This window comes from Zea mays, chromosome 1, assembly GCF_902167145.1.
Source record: "Zea mays cultivar B73 chromosome 1, Zm-B73-REFERENCE-NAM-5.0, whole genome shotgun sequence".
Taxonomy (NCBI): domain Eukaryota; kingdom Viridiplantae; phylum Streptophyta; class Magnoliopsida; order Poales; family Poaceae; genus Zea; species Zea mays.
The window spans coordinates 184,098,283-184,110,029 of record NC_050096.1 but is presented as its reverse complement, the minus strand read 5'-3'; the positions used below and the strand labels follow the sequence as shown (position 1 = coordinate 184,110,029).

The window sequence follows — 11,747 nt, the reverse complement described above, 5'->3', positions numbered from 1 at the left end:
ACCCCCAGTCAGCTGCCTGTGTAGGCTTAGCTTCTACGTTTCGTATTTCCGCACTTTGATAGTTATGTTAAAGACAATGGTTATGTAATAGACTCTGTGGATGTCTTGGACATCTTGATGTAATCAAGTATCTTTCCGCTATTTATTTCGAGCATTGTGTGATGATGTCCAATTATATAATCGCTGTGTACGTGAGTTTCTGATCCTGGCACGTACATGGTTTGCATTCGGTTTGCCTTCCAAAACCGGGTGTGACAATAGTGAGCTTTTTTGTTGATCTGCAGAAAGGCAGAAGATATCAACACAACAAGTCATTAGGTATAATAATGCTAATAGCTAGTTGTGTTTGATAAATATGGATGATACAAAGACAGTCATGGTGTGATCGATTTCTTCTACGCTACAAAGCTATGATGCACTTGAAAACAGACGCCGCTTAAGTGGCAGCCTAACGGTACTAATTATGCATCATAAATTTTAATATTTTCTTATATATTTTTTATTTAAGTTGAAACTGTTTGACTTCTCGGGAACTAAGAATAAACATGTGCTAACAAAGTAGACAGAAAAGAAAGGGGAAAGAGGAAGTGCATCAGACTTAAAATTGATGTCTAGACAGGAAGCAAACTAAATGCACCAATGGTCACACCTGATTTGAATAGAATCAATATTTAAATAACTAATGATGGCTACACCAAATGAGTTTGAGAGCTGAACTACATAAACTTATTTTCTTTGAGGAGAAAGAAGCTGTGATATATCAGTTGATGATGGGATTAGGATAGGGACCACAACATCTAGATTGGCAAAACTTAAAACAGTTTTAATGATCAGTTCTTCCGAAATCAATATATGCACACAACAAATATACTTATCATAGAGCACTCTATCTACTTCTCATAGAGCTTGTCAGGTATTCAACACAACAGATAGATAGGTAAAATCATATAGCTAGATAAGGAAACAACAAACACAAACACACTAAAAAATCATGACTCAATCTAAATAGTAAAACCATTCATGTACACACATTAGTATTCTTGAACACCATTTATCTTAGATTTAGGTTGGAAAGGGATCCTTCTGGTATAGTCACCTGCATTTTTTGCCTGGAGAGATAGGGTGTCCACCACTTCTTTCTGGTTCATATATAGCTGAAGGCAACACCCAATGAGGTTGTGGGCCTATAAAACAGGTTTCCCAAGAGTTTAAGTATATGCTGAAGAAAACCAACACAAACCAACCAACTATTGGCTCAAATACAATGATAAAACACTACACTAAAGCTAAGTACACTAAAGTGCATTAGAGTTTAAGTACATGATGAAGAATTTCTATTTTGGTGAAATTCTGCATGTACCATGGAATAGTCCTTGAAATCCATAGATGACATTGCTTGTGTCAATGACACGTGGGGGCGGGATGCACCTGTCATTTACAGGTGTAGTTGCATATATGAATTCAGAAATTATTTGATAGCATATATGGAATCCAAGGAACTAACACTCTGCGCCTTATAGTTTGTAATGGTTCACTTTCCTATTTCTTTCTGTTTCCCGAAGTGGGAAAGTGGGTCAAACACATTGGGCCAGTGTGCTGATGGAATTTTGGTGTTGGGTCAACTTACACCAGGAGACGGCGGAACTGGCAGATAGTTTGAACGAGACATGCAACTGATAGCAAGTCACAGCTCACACGTTTTCAGGGCAAGCTGGTGAGGATGTAAAACTGCCGACTGAATCACTGGCACAAAAGGCCCACAAACAAGACAATTTAACCAGTTTCATGGTGACATACAATGAAGACACCCAAGGTATGGTGTATGTGTGTGTGGGAGAGTAGTCGCTACCACCGCGAGACGAGGGAGGGGGAGAGGAGAGGATATACATGTCCAAGAAGCACACAACCCTCGAGCCCATCTGCTGACTGAATATCAAAAAATTACAAATGCAGTTGCATGCAATTTTGAAAAAAATGGTAACATGATGATTCGCTAAACAAGAAATTGCAACAAACATGATATACATGAACATGACTTATATAGAAAAGCACTTCCAATAAAACTTTGTGGATCGCAGGGCCTGATAAAACTCAAAAGGTTCAAAAATGTACTCTATGTTCCAAATCGTAAGTCGTTGTCTTTTCAAGGTTCATAGATTTTGTTATGCAGCTAAATATGCACTATGTCTAGATACATAGTAAAACAGTTGTGGCTTATAAATATGGCAAGCTTGCTCCTAAAATGGGTGCAATCCTCAAACAGCAAGTAAAAAAACGCAACTCCTATGCAAGTATAAAATCCCTTCTCTCCAACCTTGTAGCTCCTATGCAGAACCACTAAAAGAATGATAAGAAAATTGATTCTGAAAAAATGACTCTTCAATATAAAACCATATCAAACTAACATTTAAGTTTATGGTCCATTGCAATATGTGAGAGCCCCTAACTTACTCTTAAAAGGAAATCAAGGTAAGTCAGAGGAGCAGTAACAAAATAAATACATTCATCTTCATTGAGAAGATCATTAGCAGGCTCCACTTCTTCGATGCACTGATAGCATAAAAGTTCATTTTCTATACTACCATACTTCCTAGGCTCCTCATATATAGCCCTATAGAGAAATAGGTAATAGATTACTCAAAATCATTAAAAAACTCACCCTAATTACTCATTCAAAAAGGAACAATAATAAAAATATCCACACGATAAACAACGACAGGATGTAATGATCATATATTCTGACAAAACAAGCAGAATTACACAAACCTCGTATTCTTGAAATTTATTATTATGGCATCTATATTCTTGTCTTGCTCAGAAAACAAAGCACCTTTCATATATGAAGCATATGCCTGAGAAACAATTGCATTTTGGTGAAAATATTTTAGATTTGTCTTCAAAATAGTTCAAATACTATTAAAAATACAGTTGATAGAAAGTGAAAGAAAATATACGTCAGCTTCTAGAGATTTCCTAGAATCTCCTTTTACAAAACATAATTGTGAAAAGTGACGCCCATTTAACTGCTTTCCGAAATCGACCAGACATGTAGATACACTGTTTTTGCATTTGTACCAGAAGTTTTCTTCTCGATGGCATGACTCCATGCTCGCTCGGCCATATAAAACACTACATGGAGAAACCTGCTCTCACATGTTAAATTGCTTCATGAAGTCCTCTCTAGGTTCAAACAAATTGTAATAGTCCTTGCTCAAAACATCAGACAAGGTTTATATAAGACTGCAAAGAGAATTATGAAGAAAAGCAACATGCTATATAGCATATTATCAGCAGAAGGGACCACACCTCACATTTGTGACTATTGACTCGGTTATATTCCTTTTGTTATATTTACCTCGGCCATGCAAAAACTTGAGAGACTTGTACAACCTTCCAAGTCGTGCAGAACAGTATCGCCTGCAGACAGAGAGGCAAAGGCAGACACACCAATGAGGTAATGACAAAGGACCCCCATTCTAACTGATAGCAGAAAGCGTGATAGAAAACGAAAAAGCATAAACAGGCCAAAAGTTTGAAACAAAATTTCAAGATTTCCTGTGGGGTACCGGTACAAATGCATAGAATTGGATCGCATTGTACAACAATTCATAGTGATAATACTTGAACACAATTCGACCTTTAGGTTCGAGAATGACATCCTCCAGATCGGCATTGGGCACGGGCGGTGGCGTCGATGCTGGCTCCACCCATGGGAACGATCGGCGGCTCGAGGAAGTCGGGCACGAGCGGGGACGCCCGAAGCGCGGTTGGCAGTGGGTGCGGCGTGGGACCCTACCTGCTCAGCTCCGCAACGCAGTTGGCGCAACACGCGTTGGTGCCACCACGAGGAGGCGGCGCGAGGAGGAGGCACGCGGCGCCGACGGCCTAAGACCAACTCCAGCAGCCTCCGTATGTGGCTCCGTATCTCCTTTTTGCACTGCGCAGCACACTATTTATCAGTCCAGCGGACTCCGTATCCGTCACCCTAAAAAGCACGCCGTGTACGGAGGCTCCCCTTCGCCACGTCTTCTCTCTCCTCTCCGCACAAGTCTGAGAAATGGTGCAATTAAAAGCCTGTGCTCGCGGGACCCAGCTGTCATAGTCTGCATGCATGTGAATAGGGAGTGTAAATACGGAGCGTTCCTGCAAACCACCCTTCATACGTACCTCCGTATCCACGCCTGCCACTCCGTAGGATACGGATTCGGAGCCAGCACTGCTGGAGTTGGTCTAAGGCGTCGCCATTTCGGGGAGGGAGTCGAGCGCTAGAGAGTCATGCGACACGGGGGCATGAAAGAGAGGGGAGCATTTGAGAGAGATGAGGAGGACGTGAGCGGTTGAGTGGAGGCGTCCACCATGGAGGTGGCGGCTGCGAGCAGAGGGGTTAGGGATCGGGATAGAGTAGAAGCGGATTGGCAGAAGACGTAGAGCGATTGCTGCGTTGCGACTTGCGAGCGAGCATCGTTCGAGGGGAGACGGACGGAGACACTAACGGGAAGACGAACGGAGACACTAACGCAGGGGCCCATCATCCACGATCGAGGTGGGCAGAACACGGGAGGTAGAATCGGAGGGAGGTAGAATCGGAGACAGACTACTCTTACAGTCTTAATAATTAGTAGGGATTTGATGAACGCAGAAAAATAAAAGAATAATAAAGAAAAGAAAAAAAACGGAAGCATCCAAGTCTGAAATCGATATAAAAGAGGATGAATAGCAGACTGCGCCGCGGTTTCGTTCCTTCTCCTTGGCCTTCGTCTCCGCCTTCCGACTTCCTCTAGAATTCGATTCCCTTTCCCAAGAAACCAAGAACCCAGCCCCCCACCATGACGAGCTCCTCCTCTCCTTCCAGAAAGGTACGTGCTCTCCTCCCCCCCAATCCATCGGATTCGCCGCCCGGGGAGCGCCCAGGCGGTTGGTTTTCCGTCCCGATTCGGCTAACAATTCGATCGATCCCTTTTCGCCTGTGCAGGCGCTGAGCAAGATCGCTTGCAATCGGCTGCAGAAAGAGCTCGCCGAGTGGCAGCAAAACCCCCCCGTCGGGTTCAAGCACAAGGTCTCCGATAACCTCCAAAGGTGCCGCCTTTCTCATCGTATCCCTCCCGCCCTCCCTGCAATTCCTCATTTTTGTTGTGTTTGTCTTTTCTTTTTCGTATTTATGTGGGTATTTTTTTTCTTTAGCCTTGTTGCCGTCATCTAGTTGGGTGGGTTCAACCGTTCAAGAACCCTCTTCTTCTGTTGATATTTGCTCTTGATATCTAGGGCTTTTCTTTGATCTCAGTCGTTCTCTGTGGAGGTGGATTTGGACTACCTGCCTGATAGGATAATTCTCTCTGGATAACTGAACAGGTGGGTAATTGAGGTCACCGGAGCGGCGGGCACCCTTTACGCCGGCGAGGCTTACCAGTTGCAGGTTGACTTCCCTGAGCATTATCCTATGGAGGCACCTCAGGTCTGGTTTTCTCGACAAAGATTGCACCTTTAGTCGATTGTTTGTCTTCTCATTTCTTCTGTTCCTTCCATTTCATTTGATTGGACTCATCTTTTCCAGGTCATTTTTCTCAATCCAGCGCCAATGCATCCACACATTTACAGCAACGGGCACATCTGCTTAGGTAAAACTGCTTCCTAGCCATCTTGTCTGATGGAGAACATTTGCACATGACTCCATGTTTGATAATGCTTTTCATTAGCTTTGTGGCGGTGGCCTAATGGGAATGTTCTTTGCCTGACCTAATAATGTTCCATCTAGCTGTCAGTTAGGTGCTAAGATTCTATTTGTTAGAAGAAAGTTGCCAACTTAACCAATTGTGCTTTTATAGTGCTATTTAGTAGGCTCACGACTGAGATGCCTCAACACACATTTCCTTTTGTTACTAAAAGGATCTTGATTGGATTGCCATATGTGTGTGAAATTGCTATGTTCAGGAGTTCTGTATTTGGCCTTCTAAAGTTATCTTAATGCCTGGATGCTGGTGGCTTGTCCAGTTGTTCTTTTATCATGCTCATATCATATTACGCCTATGCATCTGTACCACCTAGTGATTAGCACAATAGTGGCTAAAGTCCCAGCTAGTCATTAGCACAATAGTGGCTAAAGTCCCAGCTAGTCATTAGCACAATAGTGGCTAAATTCCCAGCTAGTCGTTAGCACAATAGTAGCTAAAGTCTTGTTTTGTATCTATCCTTACATCATGAGTTATAACTTCTTTTAACAACCTCATGATCTTTCTTGCCTCTGAAATTGATTAGGGTTTGATAAAATCGTGTTGTAGGGGTTTTCCCTACAGCCTTTCCCTTAAAAATGATTACTTGAGGTGTCTAGATGCTACTCTTGTTTATGACTTCACGCATTGTTGTCTGTCAGTTTGTTAGATTTGTGAGTTGTGATAATTGTGTATTATTGGAAAATTGTTGCTAAATCTCCTTTTTCTTGGTTATTTATTGGAGAATATATTCCATCTTATCTCATATTAACCCGTAGAAAAAATTCCTATTAGCATACTGTTATAGTACTATGCATGTGTGCATAAAAAACAACCTTTTTATTTCGCGCCAAATGTTTTTTTTTTTTGTCATGTTCCTTGATGACAGTAGAGAGTTCTAAACATGAAGAAAAAGTAAAGTCAGAATTTTCAGTACCTTCTTTAAAAAGTCATTTGAGCATCCAGTTATGACTATGAGTTATGAGCCTGGATATGAATATCTAATTGTGCAGATGTAGGCAGAACGCAGAATGTAGCAGGGGATAATGTGTTAGGTAGGGAAGCATGTTAGGTTGGCTGGCCATTGCAGCCGTCTTCAGCAAATTAACTTATTGGAAAGTTTGTGACAGACTAACATCTTAATGTGAAGATATAGTTTGAGAATTAATTACAGAACACTTCTTTAGTTTACTTCTAACTATTATATGGCTTGAATCCTTGTTATTCAGGTTCCATCGTTACTTACATTCTATGAAAGCAGATGCTAGTACATTGGGGAATAAATGAACAGTTATTCATAATTTCATATAAAACACTTCAAGTAACTATGTGAAAAGGTTGTTTTTGGCATTATTCTTCTCATTTAACTATTTAATGTATCCACATAGGTTATGTCCTCGGTTCCTTGCTCTATGTATATATTGTTTCAAGTAATAGCAAGTCAAAGGGAACAAGATATGGTATACACATACACATATACTATTTCAATCCATCACATGCAGAGTGACCAGGCTGCATGTGAAATTAGATAGATTGTCTCATGGATGGACTTGTTTATTTGTTAGTAGGAGATTCTTATTCATCTGTTTCTGTGCTAAATGGTGTCATTTACTGTCTCATTTCTTATACAGATTGTAGCTACTAAATCTTAACTACAAGTTAGCTGTTGGTAATTGTAAGTGCAATCCTGAATATCAGTTCTCCATAATGGACTAATGGCATGCCCTGTATTGCTTATATCAATGTTTTCCCTCTTGTGCCCATAATTTCAATGATCGATCCAATAGTATGCGACTAAGCCATATATTTTCCCCACCGGTACTTAGTAGTTCTCTTGACATGCATGTCAGTCCTGTTATAGCTGCTATTGTAGAAAATGAGAATTATGAGCTTTGTCATTGGAGCCATCCCTCTTTACAACACTTCTAAACATCAACACCTAGATGTGAATGGAAATCTGTGCCTCTCAGCAGTGGTTGCTAAGTGACTCTTGCACAGTTTTCCTTTGTTATCTGTTATGTCAATAACCTACTCAGCTTTGCAAAATGCTCTAAAATTCCAGTTTAGTTGTCTGTTAAATATATACCTAGTGCCCTCTCTGAAGTGAGGTGAGAAACTTAAATACCCCCTCTGATAAAAAAAAACTTAGTTCAGGATATAGGCAAGGTGAAACTTTAACCATTAATTTCTGTAAAAAATATTTTAAATAGAAAGTTATATGTTATAAAATTACTTATCATGAAATATCTAGTAGCACTAATCTTGTGTTAAAAAACTATTTACATTTTTAAGGTTTAAAGAAAATGACTTAGGACAAACCTAAAATTATGAACTTATATTTCTGATCGGAGGGAGTAGTTTTTTTATGGACATACAACTTATGGAGGAGACATGACTAATAAAATATTGAGCACCAAAATAATGTTTCACCAGGATTTAAATTTATTGGTTGCCATATCTCATGATTTACTGTACTGAATGTAGTCTACCAGAGATCAATTTTAAGTTGATGTAACCAATGGATCTGAAATTCATGTAGCTGAAAATGGTTCAAAAAGCAGCGTAGCGGCACCAATTATCACCTTACTATTCTACATTAGAAAATCTATACTGAGTGTGAAAGGAAGCATATACCCTGTTGGACTTGTTTTCACAAGTTCTTTGTTGACCTTGGTGGATTTTTCTCAGTTTGTGAATGAGATGAAAATAATGACCTTGGAGCCCCGTCAACCATGGTCTACAATCGCCTTGTAAATTGTATAATAGCTAAAGCCTACATCAAAGTATTTATACCCTTTACATTTGCGTCTGGAGAATTTACTCTCTTCTGTTTTCCATTAATCCACTGTCCACTTACTCATGAGTTCTCTGAGATATTGAATGGAACGTAAACAATTTTTGTGGAGCCTTGATGGATGTGGATTACAGTTTACTGTATGGTTTGTGATTAACAAATTCCTGCTGTTACTCTTGTCTGCAGATATTCTGTATGACTCGTGGTCACCAGCGATGACCGTGAGCTCTGTCTGTATCAGTATCCTGTCTATGTTGTCTAGTTCGCCAGCAAAGGTGACACTTAGTCATCATACTACTTGATCTATTCAAACCTCGGTGCTCTCACTCCATAGCCAGACTCTAACTAGCTAGAATGTATTGTTTGCAGCAACGCCCGGCGGACAATGACCGCTATGTTAGGAACTGCCGCAACGGGAGGTCGCCAAAGGAGACTAGATGGTGGTTCCATGACGACACGGTGTAATGATCTCTGTGGCATTGCCTGTCAGCCTTCTGTACTGTGATATATCTCTTCAAGGGGGAGATGAGATGATTTAGGCCTATTTCTAAGCAGCCCTCTATTGGATTGCGAAGCTTACCTTGCTGTGGTGGTATGTAAATGAGTTGCTCACGTGTCAGTCTGGGAATATGTGTTATCACCATCAATGATATAATATAGAATAAAGCAAGATTGTACCCTGCCTAAGTCACTGAAACGAGCTCAAAAGTAATGTGCAGGTTTGACTATGATTTGTTGTGGTCAATGTGCCTTCGTATCAGTCTGCAGTCTGCTTATGCATTTGCCTATTTGTTCATTGTAGTGCTGTACTGCTGCTACTGTGATAGTTCCAACTAGTCACAAATTATCTGTGTGCTCATGGATTTGGTATTTCCAGTTTTCAGTCTCTGTTTATGGATGTTTTGAAATCAAGTGTGAAGTGGGGGTAGCCTGACGCTGAGTTTGAACTGCAATGGTGTATATTCTCGAGATCCTCTGTAGAGTATGCTGCCAATGGAAGTTTTGGCTGCAGAATTCATGGCTACAGTTTCAAAACGTAAATGAAAATATTCTATTCCATTCATAGATTGCTTCGAGAGGAAAAATAGTGCTACAGTTTCGTAGAAATTGAAGTCAGTCTTCATACTGTTTGCTAGCGCCATTAATTTCATATGTTCCGACTGTCTAAGCTCGCACCTTGTCCAACAAGAAAGCTCCATCGCGCACGGAAAACACTTGCACATGCACCTAAATCCTTTAGGTCTAAAACTCAACTTCATGTTTTTTTTTGCTTCAATCCGTATCTGCTTCTATAATGTGTTTTGTCTATAAGAATAGCGAGCAGGTGTACATGGAAGTTTAGTGCATATGTGCACATATTAAATCATAAATATTCATCTCAGATTTAATGTCTCTAGTAGGGGTGAAAACTGATCGAATACGCATGGATACGAATTCGAATGTTACAGTTTACCATATTTTAGCTCGAATTCGGATACGAATACAAAACCGATAGTCGAATCCGAATTCTTATTCGGATATTTACTCAATTCAACACAAACAGCATACCCTAAAATTTAACATATGTATATATGGATTTTTATTTAACTACAAGTTTATAGATAGTCAAAACAAACTTAAATTAAAATAGATTTCTCGTGATCCTCTATATCCAAGTCAACAAATCTATATAAATAATATTTTTAAACTATCGAATCATGTAACAAAAGTTAAACAACAACACGTGACATTTAATAAGTGACATTTGTACAAATATAAGTAAACTAAAATTAATATAAAATAGTAAATGTATCAAGAAAAACAAATTTTTCGTTCTAAAATGAATGAATGTCCTGTATAAATATGTCTATCAAAACTTAAATGAAAACATAAAGAAATTTATCTATATATAGTAAAGTGGAGAGTTATAATTGCATGTTTATGAAACTATTGAATTTTATTATTAAATATCACTAGAAATATAAGCTTGATATATTTATTTATTTATAATATAAATATTTTTAAACATTTTAAATGATATATCGTTTTTTTAGTATATTATTTGTCGGGTACCGTAATTAAGGGTACCCCCAATACTCCTTAATCCGGCTGGAAAACATTTTCAGAACAAACCATAAACAACCGATAAAGTGCGGGCTTCGTCTACCAAGGGACGCCACCTCATTCGAGCCCAGCCTCGGGCAAGGGTAGTAGTCCCGGACGAATTCACGCCTCGCCCGAGGGTCCCTTTAGTCAGCAGACACACCCTCGGCACGCCCGAAGTCCAGCGCAGGCAAGCTTTGTCGTACAACGACCTCGTCCGAATCGTCTTACCAACCGACCGTATCGCATGCGCATTTAATGCGGGGATCGCCTGACACCTTATCCTGACATGCGTGCCTCAGTCGGCAAGGTCGAAGTGACCGCAGTCACTTCGCCCCCTTTATTGACCGTTCTGACAGGAAAACAGCGTCGTTCACCCCGCTCCGGCAACTGTGCCAGCCACCAGGGAAAGACTAACAACAGTCGCGGCCTTCCCCGAGTTTCGGCCTCGGGCGCAACAGCGAGCTCCGCCTCGCCCGACCCCAGGCCTCGGCCTCGGCCTCAGCCTCGGCCTCGGGAGAAGGACTCCGCCTCGTCCGACCTCAGCCTCGGGAGAAGGGATCCGCCTTGCCCGACCCTAGCCTCGGCCTCAGAGGAGTCGCCGCCTCGCCCGACCTCGACCTCGTATCAACTACGCTACTGGGGATCCATCATTATCCTACCCCTAGCTAGCCGCCTCAGGCTACGAAGGAACAAGACCGGTGTCCCATCTAAGTTACTCTGGTAACAGGTAATGATGGTTCCCCGCGTGCGCCCGTGACGTCGGGTGCTCTCAAACCCCCTACGGAAGCAAGGAAACGTCAGTAGGATCCCTGCCGCACCGTCAACTATGCTTCTACAGGGCTCAAGGCACTTCTCCGACGGCCACGTTGGTATATCTACAGGGATCAAGGCACTTCCCCGGTGGCCACGTTATTACCTGTATAGGGCTCAGGGCACTTCCCTGCCAGCCACGTTAGCTCATAGCTACACCCCCATTGTACAGCTGGGCATCTCCTTGAATCTATAAAAGGGATGTCCAGGGCCCCACGGGAGGGGGGGACAAAACGCGCGACGTACGAACACACGGACGCACGACGCAGACGAGCGAAGGCAGGCAGAGTAGGAGAGACGCGGTAAAGGCAGCTCCAGACAGCTCGCCTCAAGGCCGAACCCTCTCTTTCTCT

At 41.4% G+C, this 11,747-nt stretch overlaps 1 protein-coding gene across 1 annotated transcript; it reads left to right on the top strand.

Moving 5' to 3' along the window:
- Positions 1–4,731: 4,731 nt before the first annotated feature.
- LOC100280549 (ubiquitin-conjugating enzyme E2 W) lies at positions 4,732–9,230 on the top strand. The gene is given in 6 exon segments (NM_001153468.1): positions 4,732–4,856; positions 4,973–5,076; positions 5,350–5,452; positions 5,552–5,615; positions 8,686–8,774; positions 8,869–9,230. Coding segments are annotated over 6 exon segments (486 nt in total). The 5' UTR covers positions 4,732–4,826; the 3' UTR covers positions 8,965–9,230.
- Positions 9,231–11,747: the final 2,517 nt, after the last annotated feature.